Below are 16,846 nucleotides of genomic sequence, written 5' to 3' on the forward strand. Positions count from 1 at the left end.
TGTGTGTGTCTATGAATATATCTTGTTATCTTGCCCGCAAGAATTGTGTGAGTAGGAAAAAATGAAATAAATAAATGGAAGCCCAAAGACACACAAACAGTCATAAATATCATTGCTATGTTTCATAGAAACGTCTGCCAGATTTCATTTCCGTTGTCATCCACACCTGGAGCAGATAAAATAAACCTTTCGCGTCCCAGAGCATTTAGACAACATTCAAAATTTCATTCTCTACGTAAAGGTGAGTTTCGTGAAATTTTAGCTCTTCTTACTGTATGTGTAGATAACTATTCATCGTGAGTTGCCCTGAGAAATTTTAGAATAGAGTGAGTGATTCGATTTATATTATAGATTGAATGTAAGAATTTTTTATCGAGTTTTATGCAGGGTGACTAAATTCATGGGACAAACTTTAAGAGGTTATATGAAACACCTAAACAAGCATGTTTTATCGTAGAATGTGCGGTCAAATTGCAATAGCAAAGGAAGTCGAGGGTTGTTTTTAGAGAGTGCACAACACTTCGCTGGAAACAAATATCATATTTTTCCGACGGTTTTGCTGCGATATGTGCCATAAACCATTCGAGGGTGCATAATGCGCTTTCGGAATGGATTAGAGTTTGTTTTTCATTGGTGTAAAGACCATCAAGGTTATGGTGTGCTAAACAATGATCAACTTGTGTTACAATTTGCGTTATCCAGTTATGCAGCAGGTTGTACCACATTGCAATACAATGCATCCTCAGTTGGTTTATAGCACATATCACAGCAAATCCATAGTGCAAATATGATGTTTGCTTTTGGTGACGTGCTGTTGTGCACTCTCTAAATATTTTCTATTTGCGATTCGACTGCATATTCTATGACAAAATGTTTGTTCAGGAGCCTTATATCACCTCTTAAAGTTCGTCCCATGAATTCAGAATGATGCTGTCTTTTGAGAAGTTGATGCAGTTTCTATTATAATTTTTGGGTATCGGTTATATGAAGCAAAATGTTTGAATATAATCAATTTCCATGGAACTGATGGAGAAATTGTGTAAAATTTATCATACAATAATTACATGATGCAAAGTAAATCTCTGTAAGACTTTAATATTAACAGACATTTAATGAACTTTTCAGCTTTTTTTCTAGCATTATTTATCACCAACACCTACAAAAAAGTATTTAATAAGGGACGAGAAGAAACCAAAATAATGAAAAGAACGCTTATTACGTACTAGTGAATGAAATGAAATAATTGAAATAACGTTTTTGAACTTGTTAAGACAAAAATTAGAATGCTATAAGTATGTTGAATTTAAAACAACTACATGAAAAACAAAAGTGCAGTCCACCCCGCTTAAACGAATATCAACGATTCCGTCGCCATAATATCCGATTATCGGAAAACGATTGGATTGCAATTTCATACCATAGCATAGATTTTATACTGAAAGATATACTGCAAAATATATAATTGGACGGCTTTTATATAAAAGAAGCCAAGCTCCATTTTTAACGTTTTTGAGATATACCGACACCTGAACTATTGAAAAAAAGAGGTGGGATTTTTTTTTTATCTAAATAGAACCAAGAGTGGCGTATAGGCTGTGATGCCATCTGTGTGCACTTGAATCAACTACCAAACTGAAGAGATAACTGAATCGAAGATAACTTTAAATAGCTTTTTCTCAGTTTTGATTTAATGGCGCTTGGTTCCTTTTAAAGCCTTCTATAATTGTCATATTTCCCGAATAGAAAGATATCAGAGAGCAGAATGAATTAAATATTAGAGTTATATTTATAATATTAAGTTGATAATAATATTCATAATAACATACCAATATCAGCGCCATACCAATAAAGCTAGCTATAATATATAGTGGGATATCAAGGATGAAATGAATTCTAAAAGCAAATTAGCCCAATGCTGAGAAAGAAAATAAACAGAAATGAAATTTCAAATTGGAACTATAATTATCACATGATTTTATATTTTCGGAGTTTTCATATCATAGTCTTCGGCGATTACACCTGTTTTTTGATGCATTTTTGGCTTTCCAGTAAAATACCTTTGCAAAAGAAATTAGTCGACATTAGATTTTTCTCTTCCGTTTTCTGATCAAGCTTCCGTTTCTTTAGAAAATCTTCAATTTCATCCACATTTTTTGTAATGCTTGACAAATCCCATGCTCTTTGGTAATTTCAGTATAAGTGTTTATTATTATTGCATTCAAAACTTTCAATCTGTTTCACAAACAGAAGTAATTATTTCTTTCCGCGTATTTTTTTCCAATTTTAAGACGCATTGCATGAAGTCATGGCGTATGTTCAGATTTTTCTTTTTCTCTTTTATTTGAAAGTTAGCGCTTTCTATGGGCTAAACAAAAAACTAAAATAAAATAAAATAATTCAATGTATTGAAGATAACTATATAGCATTACAGGGCACTAATTCTGGATTTTTCATAAATTTTAACTTTTCACATATTTTACTTAATTTTTGAACGCTTCGATCAATAAAAATATTACGCACATAGTGGCTAATATGTATTTGCAGTTGTCGTGTCAATTCCAATATTCGATTAAGCGGGGAAAAGTTTTAGAAATTATCACATTAAGGGGAAAACTTGTCTCTATGGAAGAAATTTTGGTGCCACAGGAGTTCATCCGAAAAAGTGAGGTATCAAATTAAGTGGCTTATAATTATATAAAAATGATAATCCCGATTAAGTGGCCGCCTGTATTACGTTGGAAAAACCTAAAGAGAACGATATTCGGAATCATTTTTTCTAGTGGTGATACGCGTAATAGGAATTTTTAGTAGAAGCTTAGGATAGGGAATTTTATGCTAAACTTATTTTTATAATTATAACATTTTTTTTTCATTTTCTACCCTTCAAGCAACATTGACGAGATATCTCGCCTCCTTAAAAGCCTCTTATTTTAGCATGGGCAAGCCCAGATATTTCGTAAAGTTTATTTCTCAATGGGACACTTTTTCAATATACCCTTTAATTTGAACATAGTGAAAATCAGAAGAAATCCTGTTTCATTAAAAACGACATTTTGAAGGGAGTTGGTGGGGGAGTGGTCACTCAAAGGGTTAATTAATATTTGCCTCAATTTTATTATAACTTATAAGACCGAGTAACTTAACTATTATTGACCGAGATATCAATTAGAAATCTATACATTTATATATATTACACTCATACGGAATATTTCTGAAATTTTACACAACAACCATATATCAATAATAATTTCCACTACTTTAACGTTTTGATATAGTCAAAAAATGGGAAAAAATTATCATTTTTATCTTTTTCCATCTCCCTCTGTACCTATTTGCCTGAATTTAGTGTTGAATTATTTATATTATGGTTGTGAAAATATAGCTGTATATATTTTTCTATCTTGGGGAAAAAAAAGCAATGTGTATAAAAATTTCACCATAAACAAATAGAATCAAAATTATTCTTTTTGTTTTTACATTTAGATAATATAAATTTTTCGAAATTGTAAATCTCAAAGATAAGACATGAAGAGGGGACCACTAAATTTCTGCTTAATTATACAACATTGGATAACTCAAGTTTATAAGTAAACGAAACAAAAATTTTAATTTCTATATTAATCTTCTTCATACCAATGTATCTTCATATCAATCAAAAGTTTCTAATACCTACAACCAGCACTGCAAATATTTTCTCAGTCATAATGAAATTTAAAACTCAACGATACTCAGTGTGGTGAATATACAGTACAAGTGATTACTTGTACTAATTATCCTTGCCGTATTTTAATGGCGAACCATTGATCCAAGTGGCATATTTATAGTATGAAAAGTATCTAAATAACATGTAGAACTCAGATACGTCATTTATGTTGCAAGGGGTTGTATAGTTATTGAAATCCAAAGTTGACTCTTTATACGGACACTCTGTGCTCAAAAACCCAACTAGTTGTTGCCTTGTGTCTCCTGAGGCCAACTGAAATTGTTCGAGCTTCGGGCTTTGTCAGTAACACAATATACAATCTTACATTACTGTATACATTTGGACGCCTATAAAAAATGATGTATAAAATATTTTTCACAGAATATATATAATGTGCTTCATTTTCATTATATCTGTATAGAGTGTATTTTCTCTCAAACAGTTATAAGTTCGTAGAGCTTGACTTCCGATTCGGACTTCCAATTGAATATAGAGGTAATGTGGAAGAATATGGTGACTAGAAATACTGAATTCTCACATTTTCATCCATCCCTCAATCATATGTCGTATGACGTAAAATAAAATAAAATAAAAAACATTATCATTAACCAAAAATTAAACAATTTGAAATTTTCCTCGAAGATTAGGATAGTTTCTATACGGGAAAAGAAAAACCTGCGGGAAAATATCAATATAACCATGAAGCTGATATTGGCTTTTTAAAAGGGAAAAATACATTGCAGATGAAGATTTATTAAGATTCAAGATTTATTAAATAAATTATCAAGATTTATTAAATAAATCAACGAATTACATCAATCTATACGTATTCATAAAATCAGATTCTTTTATTCGTATATGGATCATAACAAACATCACAAGAAATTACATAGTTACCATTATTTTTCCATTCTAAAACTATAGCTTAAAAGATGCTGTACGTATTGCATATTTGGTAATATGTTAAATGTTAATTGATAAGTTTTTGTTTTTCTATTTATACTTGATAGATTTTGCGTCCAAGATGTCACTTGCGATCTTCTTCATACTTGCCGGTAAGTGAAAAAGATGTGTATTTTTTAGAGTTGGTGCAGTATTAGACATTAAATTTATACCAAGTAATTATCATTTTTTCCCGCTCAAATTCACCAACGATACGATGCAGCACTTGGCATAAAATATACAGTATACACCTTAATAAATAAAAAACAAAGTGTTCTGTATAATTTCTTATACGTCAGTCACTGGGATGAATAAGCCGCATCTAGAAAAATCATCGGAGGAAAAGAAAAGTTTTCGTAGAGAAACGTCGCTGCTTTTTCGACGTTTCAACTTAGGGTTAAACAACACATAAGTTTCATTCTAGAACTAAGAAATATAAATAAAAATAAATTTCGTTTTTCCTTCAGTTCCCTTTGGGACATTTTTAATATTTCTGATTAGACAATATCCCGCAGTAAAAATGTCCCACTAAACTTCATTAGAATACCTCAAAATCAGAATGCCAAGAAAAAAAATTATTGAATTTAGGACACGAATTCATGTACACACACATTCATTGCTTTGAAATTAGCACAAAAGACCTAAAAATTAACACTTCAAAAGCTATACGAGCAGCTCGTATGAGTAGCGGCTATTTAACGGGAAATTACGATACTTTCAATTTCATCCACATTCAACGGAAGATGTGTTGAGAGACGTTTTTATTTTATCAACTTGTATTCAAAAGTTATAAGTTACCGCATGCAATTAACTTTGTAGGAAACTACAGAGATTATTTTCAAAATGAAATATTTCCATTTTTTTTCTAAACTCACTTTTCAATGGTTTCTGAATCTTCGGGATGAGTTCTGTCGGATTACGCTACATGGTTTATTCAAACGAGAATATTTTTGGTAGAAATTGCAATTTAAATTTAGTCCTTTCTACCGAGAGGGAACGTATTCAATTTGTTCATTCACGTTGGTATTTTTCATTTAAAAGGGAACATAACAAAGTTGTCCTACTGGTGACAAGAGTTTTTCACTGATGCGTTGCATTTGCGAAACGCTTTGTTTAACTTTTCTTTTTGAAGTAATTTTCATGCAAATTTTTGTATGAAATGAATATTTCTAGGAATTAAAAAGTTTAAAAATTTGTTTACAAATAAATTTGATTTTTCATAGACTTTTAAAAATGAAATTTTACGAAATTTTTGTTTTCAATCTGAACTTTTTTCATGACCATAAACAGAAATAATTCTTTTAAAATAGAAAAAAAAACCAGTTTTTTCCCAATGTTTTTTGTCATGAGGTACATTTTTCCCGAAGTCATAATTAGAAATTATTTTATTAAATTAAGTTAATTTATATCAATTGAAAACTTACCAATTGGGAAGTAATATCAATTACAAAGAAAAATATGCTAATTTTTTTTTTAAACTTCTCAAGTACGTCACTCAAGTAACCAGTCATCATACATATAAAAATTGTGCAATTTGGTCAAGAATTCGAAGAGCGGTCAAAAATAGGTTAAAGGATTTTTTTTTCAAAACGACGCATTTTTCACAAGCGCTTTCAGAATCGCGTTCTACAGTGGAACCCGTCGATAACGGACACCCATGGGACGGACCAAAATCTTTTCCTTTCACAAGGAGTATCCGTTAATGGATAATAAAACATATGGAGTCGGGGGGGGGGGGACTCCATATGTTTTATTATTCGATGTAATTCAAGGAAGTGTCCGCTAACAGAAGTGTCCATAATGGGAGGTCCACTGTAGAATGATCGTGTTTCTTTATGTTCCTCAGGAGAGAGTAGTAAGGGTACCTCCTGTGTCTGGGTGAAACCTTCTAGAATCAACAGGTAGCGTAGAAATTTCCAATTTTTCATACATAACCAGCTCCAATTTTAATCAAAAAAAGTTTACATTTCCACTAATTTTCTTTCAAAACGGAACATTTCCAAAATTTAAATGTAAATAACTCTACGAATGGTTATCAAAAACTAATATTTATATACCTTATGCCTCTCCCGTACGATACCAGTTGGGCTATTTCCCAATTTTTGTAAAGCAGTCTATTCCGGAGAAAAACGTATTTTTACTTGTAATACAAATTTAGTGATTGTGAAAATGTTCCCTTTTCAAAATAAGCTCCTCATATAATAAGAATTGTTGGATTTCGTGCATTTCAACTTAACGTACAATCAATCTACTGAAACGATACGATTATGCGTCCTATAAAAAATGTTTTGAAAATTTGTTTATTTCTATTTCTCCTGTTAAATTTCAGGTATTTGCGCTCCGGTGATTGCTGGCAACGCTCCACAAAACGCTTACATGGCAAACTTCTACATGGATAACGTGCTCAACAATACTCTTGCAAACATAACCAAATCAAGGTCCATGGATCCGGCTCCAGTTCCAGATTTCCAGACCAGCTTCAAGGACCGAGTGATGAAGATTAACGTTAAAGGGCAAGCGAACTACACCAACGGAAGACTGTCGGGTTTGTCCAAAGCTAAGAGGATCGGCGAATGCATCGGGCCGATCGTCATGGTAGATAATATAACGATTAACTGCACCGTTTCTCTGGACAAACTGGCCATCGAATACGCGGGGAAACTGAAGTATGGTAAAATGCCGACGGTATCGATTTCTGCCAAAGGGAAGGCCAAAGACACCGTGATATCCGTGGTAGCTGAGAGTTTGAGGCGTAGTACACCGCACATCGCGAAGTTCCAGTTCAACAAGATGGTAGAAATAAACGAAGTGAAGTTCTCTGGTCTGGGTCCCGGTCTAAACAAGTACTTGAAAGTTCTAGAAGACGATTTCCGTCTCCAAGCTTGGAAAATTATCTATGATAAACTCGCGTTGGATTTTCAGAATATGTTGAATCAAGCGATCGCTAAAACACCATTTCCATGGTGAGATGGTCTCTTGATAGCTCACATTCCATGTTTGGAAATTCGATGATCTTAAATGTCTAATAAAGAGTCATCCTTGTACAATCAATTCAGAAAATTCTTATATAATTTCTTTCTCTTTATCTCTCTGTCATCATTATCTTATCCAGGGGTGCATAATCTCCGCCCAGCGAGCCAAAAGCACTGGTAGAAAATTATCAATATACACAACAAGATGAAAGCCTAAGTTGACCATATTTCCTCCACAAAAGTACGGGAAATGATACATATATGGAATAATACATATGGAATATCAACAATTATCATAAAAAATAATAAAGTGCAAGTAAAGTAGGCGATCATCGCAGATAAAATTACTAACTGCAGTGAAGTTGCCAGTTACAGTAAAAACAATTGTTCAAAGACAAGTGAGTTTGTCAATTTCACCCAAAAAAAATTGACAAAGGCAAGTATAATTCTGCCAAATTCACCCCAAAAAATGCCAAAGACATTAACTTATGTCATGAAAAATTAATCTAATTTTTTTTTCAAAACTTCCAAAAAGTTTCGTTGAAAATAAGGGGAAAAATCGGGACATTTTATGAAAAAGTTGGGTCGCAAAAATTACTGAAATGACCCGTAAAATTATAGGTCCTATCGTTGCCCAAATGTATAGACATCCGGTCCGCGAGTGGCAGAATTAACGCATATCTGGTAACGTGGACTGAAAAGGTTGTGCACTCCTGGTGTACATAATTGAAGTTCAACTCAGAGATAGATCGTACAGCCATAAATATAACTTTCATCAGAAAGTTATAAAATCCATGAAATGCTTTTATGAAGGATTGAGAAAAAAATTGAGGGGGGGGGGGCATCAGTTCCGACACTCATCAAGTGATCATGCTAAATTTTTGCAAACATGGGGGACGAAACTGCTCATAACTCAAGGCAGGATACGTAAACATCTCCAGCGCAGAGCCCTTTCCATTCGTATTTCTTCACTAAAAAGTATAAATGGCTTTGAGTTTTCAAGATCGTATTTTACCGTTGAAATTCTTTTACAATCGCGGTGAGTCGCATCAAATAATATGCAGAGATTTTCGGTCTCTAAAGGGGCTTCTAAAATTTTTTTCCTGATCCCATCTCATTAAGACGTTCCTAAAGTTTTAAAATCTTCTGAAATGTAATTAAACTTCATTTATAAAACTTGAAAAATGCATCCAATAAGCCTATCGGTTAAATTCGAGCGAATGTAGCCAATAGGCTTATTGGTTGTTTTTTTTTTCAAATTTTGTAAATGGTCTTTTACGAAACTTTCATACTGTAATCCCGGCCTCAAGGTTGAACATAGCTCAAAACAGAGGACCTTTACCCACTTCATGTACAAGCTTTTGGCAACAAATTCGGATTATCTGTATTAGAACAAATCGGTGTTAAATCTGGTACCCTCGTACTAAACTAACGACACGTTGGAAAAAGGATGAGCAAAGGAAAAAATATATACAATATGAAAAAAATATATAATAGATAAAGTAGATAAGAGAGCTTTTTAGAATATCTTTTAACCTTCACCCTACGTGTTTTCTTTCGCTCTTATGTTCTTCTGCATATAGTATAAAGATATTTGTGTGGGGGGAAAATCAAGAGTATAGGAAGAGGAAGAAGGGAAAGAAAAGGCAACTTAAGTTGATAGGGTTACAATAAAGATTCGAGATAGTGAACAGAGAGAGGAAAGAAAATACAGAGAACTTATTTGAATTTATTCCACTGGCGTTTGGACGCAATATTACGTCCGTGATCGTAAACGGGTTAATTAGGTACATTAAGCACGCAGCTTTTGAGAGGGATAAAACCTCTATGACAAACGTCTGGGAAAAATTCTGATATTTTTGAAGAAACCGAAAAACTTAGTGTGAATTTATAAATTGAAAATGAACTCGAAATTTTGTGAAATCATTTTAGCTACATGCGATGGCTTGCTGATTAGATAGAGCAGGATTTCTCGTTTTTTTGCAACCATACGTATCTGTTATGGGGCTATTACCCCCCCCCCCCCTCCTACCCGTATTATACAGAAATCCGGCATTTTAGGGGTTGCTCAACTAAACTCTAGTAAGGAAACTGCAACTTTTCACTTAAAAGCTTCTAACTAAAATTTTAAGAGAGATATAGATGGCTTTTTTTCTTAGCCAGAGATATCAAGGAAACAGTTATTTTCCGGATATTATGCTGAGGTGAGCTCGGAAAAAAAAGTCATCACGTCTCCGCCGGGACTCGAACCCAGGCCCTCTTGCATACCGGGCAGGCATGCTACCATCTACACCACTGGAGACACATGAATCTGCCTTCCAAATTTCACGCACTGTGTCGTGAGGCGCTGAAGTAGAGGCAGTAGTAGCCTCTCTTAACTTCAGGAAATGGCCCCCGGGTGGGACGGTTTAGAGGGCCTGGGTTCGAGTCCCGGCGGAGACGTGATGACTTTTCTTTCCGAGCTCACCTCAGCATAATATCCGGAAAATAACTGTTTCCTTGATATCTCTGGCTGAGAAAAAAAGCCATCTATATCTCTCTATAATAACTGTTTCCTTAAAATTTTAAGGTTAGACAAAAATGTTTTTCGTGATCATTAGAAACCAGAAATCGGCAAATGCCAAATACTCTCAATCCTCAGAGTTATATCCATCGGCATACGTTCGTCTTCTTTCCAATGTGCATTAAATTGTGCTTTGTCAAAAAAAATTGAACAGGATCTGCATACCTGTTTGTTTTTGCCTATCGAAAATAGCAAGAATATTTTTGGTTACCTCATATTCGCCGTGATATTCAATATATTTTTTGGCGGAAACTCTAGTGCTATTTTGGGTAACACCCCAGAATTTCACGAAATACTGGTTGGCTCACCTATAAGTCACTCAGTTATGGGTCGCAGGTGCTGCTGAGATGGATTCGGATATAAATTCATTTGTTGCGCCACTGGTTTCAGGGACATCTTAACGATTTCGGTTGCCTTCGCAGAGAAGGTTGCATTTTTTTAGGGCTTTCTTCAGCCATGATCTTATGTATTTTTGGGAGGAAGTCGGCATTCAAAAATCGCATAAAAATATTACACACTGCACAGGAATACTGAATAATATCTATACCAAAAAATGAAAAGACTAAACAAAAATGAAGGAATATTCATAATTGGCATGAATTTGAAATTGATAAAAGAAATTCATAATTCCAGAATTAATGAAAAGCATTTCCAGAACTAAGCATCTATTATAAATTCGAAATAGACCTACGGGTTGCTAAGTTAATCGTATTGTTGATTTTGAGTTGCAGCTAAAAAGGTTAAGAACCCCGGAGCTAAACCATAGCAAGGACCCAGACCGAATTTCGCTGCTCTGTCTCCATTTAAAAAAATAAAAAAAAGTTTATTCACAGCGACCGAAACAGTTAATTAATTGACTAGCCTTCGTCTCTTAAGTTGTTCTTGACCTGGAAGATTGTCGACATGTTTTGATATCATTGCGTTCAAGGCTATAGAAATTACAAGTTAGTTTTTTAAATGTATATATTTAAGTATATCCCCGTCCTGTAGAATATTCTACGAAACACTGAAATTCGTGTAAGTGAGCATACACACCATAAAAAGGTTGAGCACATCGATAGAAAGCTCAATAGAGACGGAAAAAATATCGATTGAAATGACAGATTCCTTGACCTGATAGGTCTAAAAAAATGTATATAACATTTCCTCTTCTTTTAAGTATAAAAACCCATAAACGAGACAGTCGTTATTACCCAAGTCTTCGAGCGTATCTGTATCTGTATGATTGCCATGAAACAGGTTTAGGACGTTCCGTTCAAATGATGTCCACGGAATGGTTATGGCCTGAGCTAAGGAATGAAAAGGAAAAGGGTGAAATCGTGTTAGTAATTTCTTATCGTCATGTAATTCAAGGTCGACTTCCCGATTCTAGAACCCGATGTTGCTCTCATGAGTGTTGCCCTTTTTCTTTTATATGTGATTCGTTTTCATCATGTTGACATATGCACCCGTACATATTTTTCATTTATTTATGAAATTATATTAGCAGTACCCATTCGGGCCGGTCGTAGAAAATTTGAATAACACGGACGTTCGTGTAATGAATATAAATCGCTGGAGAAATAGCGAGGCACAGAGGCTCTGTCGGAAGAAGCAATGTAAGCACTTCATCCCCTTTACGATCAGGGACGCAATATTGCACCCAAACGCCAGAGAAATAAATTCAAAAAAGTTCTCCCTGTTTTCTTTCCTCTCTCCTCATCATCGCGAAGATTTGTTGCTACCCTATAATTTTTTTTGTTCATGGTTTTTTGTATACCCCTGCCGATAGTGATTTTTTTCCTACATATGATGATGTAAGAATGAAAGAAAGAGAGAACAGGTCGTGTGAGGATGAAAATAGAGTGAGAGAAAGCTAACTTTTTGTACCTACAACTTATCTATTATACCGTTTACCTTTCCATTTGTTTTTTTTTTCTTTTCTCTTCTACTTTGTTATTCTTCTTCTTTTCCCTTTTTTCTAACGTGCTGTTAGTTTAGCACAAGATTACCATATCTATTGGTGATTCGTCAAATAGAAAGCATCCGAATTTCTCGCCAATCACTTGTAAGCGAAGGGGTTAAAATTATGTAAATCGAAGAATCAAGTGAATCAAGTGAAAGCCAAAGTGTAACGGGCACCGATAATAAACAATTATAGAAATTTATATAAAATCATGTAGCAAAAGGGGCAATCAGAAGTTTGGTCGATCAAGGATTATATAAAAGAAGGGCGGAGCACCCCACTCCGCTCTGACAGTTCAATCCACCCAGTCTAATTCACTCTTGAGCACGATTGAAGATCTTGGAAGTTTCTTCGTGGCTTCATTATATTACGGATTCGTCCTGATCAACTCTTGCAAACAGAGCCACCAGCACACTGTCAGGGGGAAGACGCGGCGATCTCCTTTAACGGGAGCGCTGGTATCGGAGTTACAGGAGTTGGATTCCTTATCTTTTCTGGATGTTGGTCAAAGAATTCCACCAACTTTCTCATCTTTTCTTGTGATTCCTCCTTTTTTTTCCCTGCAAACTTTCAGAATCTTTGGTGCAGTAGTGTTTTTTTTTTTTTTTTCAAATTGAAATCTGAGAAAAACAACGTTCAAAAGTGTTTGCGTTTTTCTTCCATTTATTTACACTATAATTCATTATACTTCTTTCTTTTATTCTGAAAGAACAAATGAACCAATTGACACGAAATTTTCAGTATTTTATTCGCCAATAGAATGAAATATTTTTTAGTCATTTCTGAAGATTCGATTTCAAGGGTCGAACACCACTTAAGCAAACACTTTTTTTTTTCAAAGTGTATGTGTATTTCAAGTGGTAGAGAGAGAGAGAGAGGGCACTGTTTAAACTGTTTAACCATAACAATAATTATTACAGATCTGAGGTAAAAACAAGAAAATAAATTAAAATTAAATTCATGGGGTTTTTCTTTTCATTGCAGTCATCATTTTGCAAATACTATAATTTCATAAATTCGGGAATTCTAAATTTTTCTTTTTTGAGGTTTTCTCCATTCTTTTCCCGTTCTTTATATTTATGACAAGTTTTAATGAACGCATGTGCAAATTTAAAAATGGATAAAGTGAGGTATAAAAATCACGGTATAGTTATCATTCCGCTAATGATAAAATGAAAACACGGTGGCACACAATTTAATTAAAATTTTCAAAAAAAGTAAAAAAAAAAATCATTTTTGTTATTTCAATTGTAATAATTTATTATCGTTACGATTTCGAGGGAAACGAAGTTACGCAATCCATAGTAATACAGTTTGTCATAGTAGTTATTTATTTAGTTTTGTCTAAATTGTGAAAATCTTTCAAATTCGTTTTTACGATTGCAAATCATTCATTGGAAAATGATGTTTTTTTCTCGGTCGAAACCGATTACGCACAATTTTCTTTTAGCTCCTGAAACACTATCATTGGATCTCATTCGATGTTACGAAAACTCATAATGGACGAAATCTTTACTCATTCGCTGACGGAGAACATAATGGTAATTTGGGAAAATGAGAATGAAACCTAGTGTGACGTTCCCATTCCCATTAATAACAGTCTGCAGTTTTCTGAATTTCTGTGTCAGACTCCCCGATATTGAGTTTCCATCTTGCTTAGGACGTGTTCGTTGTGGTCGAGAGAATTCTATTGCAACAATCGGTACGAGATGCTGATCAACTCACCTGTTGAGAAATCGAACAAAAGCACGGAAGTTAAGACCAGTTAGGTTCCTTTAAAATACGAATAATGCACAAGTTTGCTTGGTCATCTCTCATCATTCAAGGTATCGGACACTGAAGATACAGAGGTGAGAATTTTATCTGCCTTGTATGATTATGATTTTATACACGTTTTTAGGTAATTCAATAATTCAATGATTTTACAAAATATTTATGTTTTTATTTAATCGAAATTAATCATTAAAAATGTATTTGATAATTTGAAAACCCCTATTTAAAAGACATTATAAGTCAGTAAATATTAATTAATAACGATGCAAAATGTGAACTGAATGATTCTATAAAATATCTAGGTATAATAGAGAAGTAAATGATTCTATAAAAAATATGTGGATGCGATAGGAAATAAATTATTCTATTCTAGTACATGAAGAATGTAGATATGATCTTATATATAAATGACGTGAATGTCGCTCTCCACTTGTCAATACAAGATATACGGAAGACTGGATGTTGTGAAGATATTTATTATTTGAGATGTTAATTTTTTAAGGAAGGAAAAAACTCATCTCTGCCTCTACCGGGAGTCGAACCCGGGTCCCTCGATTGCCGGACGAGTGCTCTGACCACTAAGCTACAGAGGAGATAGAGATTTTCCTTCGCTAATTTATATATCGGTATATATACGCTCTAGCGAAGGAAAATCTCTATCTCCTCTGTAGCTTAGTGGTCAGAGCACTCGTCCGGCAATCGAGGGACCCGGGTTCGACTCCCGGTAGAGGCAGAGATGAGTTTTTTCCTTCCTTAAAAAATTAACATCTCAAATAATAAATATCTTCACAACATCCAGTCTTCCGTATATCTTATATATAAATGTGAAAGTATGCATGTATGTTCTTTATACAAATCTACAATTTCGGACCGATCGTCCTCAAATTTTGCGTAAATACCAAACAGAACCGGGATTGAACCATAGGCTACTTTAAAAGTTCATCAGAGCCGGACAAATGCTTGAAATGGGTGAAAAACCGTCGGGCAACAATGGTTCCTGGGCCCCAACAGTCCCAAATATGATGGAACAAATGATTCAATAAAAATATAGAAATTTAGATATGATAAAAAAATGTAGATGTGATAATATATATTATTTAATCATATGGTAAAATAATTTACAGTATTAAGATTTATGAGTAATAAGTTTTCAAAAACTCTACCCTTCTCTCCCGTAATAATCGATCATCGAAATTTAGTTACAAGGAAATTATAATCGAAATCGGATATTTTCTACATCGATTAGCTTTTAGAGCGTCGATTTTTCGATCAAATAAAGATAAGTTCGAATTCGGCTTTAATAAGTGCATTTTTTTAAACTACATATACATATTTTCTTGTTGTATAATAGTGTATGGTGTAATGATGAATTATTCCTATGCATTTTATATATTAGGACACTTTGTTTAACATCTCTGTAAACAAGAGCTGGGCAAATCTGTTTCCCGACATGCCCAGACATGTAAACATTTCGACTGGGCATTTTTCTCCACCAAATGCCGGACGCGAGCATTTAAAAAAAAAAAAGAGAAAAAACAGCAGTTCTACCTTAACGTAGTTTCTCTCGTATTTATACTAACCAAGTATGAATATTAAATATAAAAAAGTCAAAGTTTAAGAAATTTTTCTCCTAATACATTTTTTTTTTCACTGATTCGCAAATTATTTTTCTCATTTATGTCGGTTCTCGATAATTTTCACTCAATTTGGGTGAAGAGGAGCCTGAGTAGTCGAGAATAGTTTGATCCACGCTGGCTTATCGAAAAGCTGGATACAGGTAGCAATTACTGACGAATGTCTTTGGACCAAATCAAACTACACGGTGAAGCGATTAGATCAACCCAGCAGCAGATTCACAGCTTTCATTGATGTGATAGTTACTGATTCAATGAAAATCCCTGAAGAGAAGCAAATCAATTTTATCAAGAACTATTCTCGATTATGACGATTATTACGATGATTTTGTGATTTATAACCTGTGATTTATAATTGTGATTTATTTACATGAATCACCATTTTTCGATCACAAATTTTATACTTGTTTACTGGCGAGGTGCGTAATGGCACCTGCCCATGTATGTAATATATCTTTCTCAAGATCAATAAATGGTTAGGTTTTCCGAGGCACCCGAGTCCCCAGGGACAATGTGCTTATATCACTGAATGTGACAGAGCCTGGATTTCTCTCGGTTCCTATCACTATCACTCAATTTCAGTGGTTTGCTATGAGAAAAACGTTGAAGAACACTGAACTAAATTGTTCAAGGCCCGGTTTTTTGAATTCGACATTTTTTTTTTCATTATAATGCCCTATGAAATATTTTTTTCTCAGATGTCATGGATTTCATCAGTGAATTTGCGTGATGTCCCAGTTTTGATCAGAATTTGTCCCAGTCTATCTGGCGGTCAGGTGTGATAAATCAGCTATGATTATTATGATTATAGACCCGAGAAAGGGGTAGTGTAACTTGGTGATTTCTTTTCCGACACAGCACGGAAAGTTATGATTAACGGTTAGACTATTGTTAGATTTTCAAGAGGTTAAAACAATCGATTTGAATTTTTCCATTTCTTCCAAAAAAATTAATATAATATTCGTATTACATGTGGTTTGTCGAATTTCGATATTTTTTATGCAAATTAATCAATTTGTTTTTAATTTTTTTCCAAGTAATTTCAGTGATAACATTTTGATTCGATCATTTATTATATCAAGTCGCATACCCGAGGGGGCATGTAAATTTTTGGAGAACTGTCCAACCTCGTTGTAAACTAATTTATCAAAACTACTTTACGACTATTAACTGTGCGGTTTGCACAATCGACACTTCTACCCTACATTCCTTACTGCAGAAACGACCAACTCACAGAAAGTCATACTTTACGGAAAACACGTGATGCTTTAAACTTTAATTCTTGGAATAGATCGATCATTTTTTGATTCGAGA

The 16,846-nt window shown here is 34.0% G+C and overlaps 1 protein-coding gene across 2 annotated transcripts; it reads left to right on the forward strand.

Annotated features, from left to right (window-relative positions):
- Positions 1–7,696, forward strand: LOC149079034 (mite allergen Lep d 7-like). 2 transcript variants are annotated; one of them, XM_089241295.1, is made up of 3 exons: positions 1–241; positions 4,714–4,758; positions 6,975–7,696. In XM_089241295.1, the coding sequence occupies exons 1-3, from the start codon at positions 118–120 to the stop codon at positions 7,610–7,612; spliced, it is 807 nt and encodes a 268-aa protein (XP_089097421.1). In that variant the 5' UTR covers positions 1–117; the 3' UTR covers positions 7,613–7,696. The 2 variants fall into 2 exon arrangements, with proteins under 2 accessions (XP_089097421.1, XP_089097422.1); XM_089241296.1 differs by having other exon boundaries at positions 204–326.
- Positions 7,697–16,846: the final 9,150 nt, after the last annotated feature.

Source organism: Pholcus phalangioides, unplaced genomic scaffold (assembly GCF_987345545.1).
Source record: "Pholcus phalangioides strain wild (caught in Gottingen) unplaced genomic scaffold, Ppha-v1.0 ptg000013l_1, whole genome shotgun sequence".
Classification (NCBI taxonomy): Eukaryota; Metazoa; Arthropoda; class Arachnida; order Araneae; family Pholcidae; genus Pholcus; species Pholcus phalangioides.

Bases quoted from the DNA above. Each gene is read 5' to 3' on its own strand.
- LOC149079034 (XM_089241295.1), top strand. From the start codon at position 118: ATGTTTCATAGAAACGTCTGCCAGATTTCATTTCCGTTGTCATCCACA. The intron at 242-4,713 runs GTGAGTTTCGTG...TATACTTGATAG, and splicing joins ATTTCATTCTCTACGTAAAG to ATTTTGCGTCCAAGATGTCA. The intron at 4,759-6,974 runs GTAAGTGAAAAA...GTTAAATTTCAG, and splicing joins GATCTTCTTCATACTTGCCG to GTATTTGCGCTCCGGTGATT.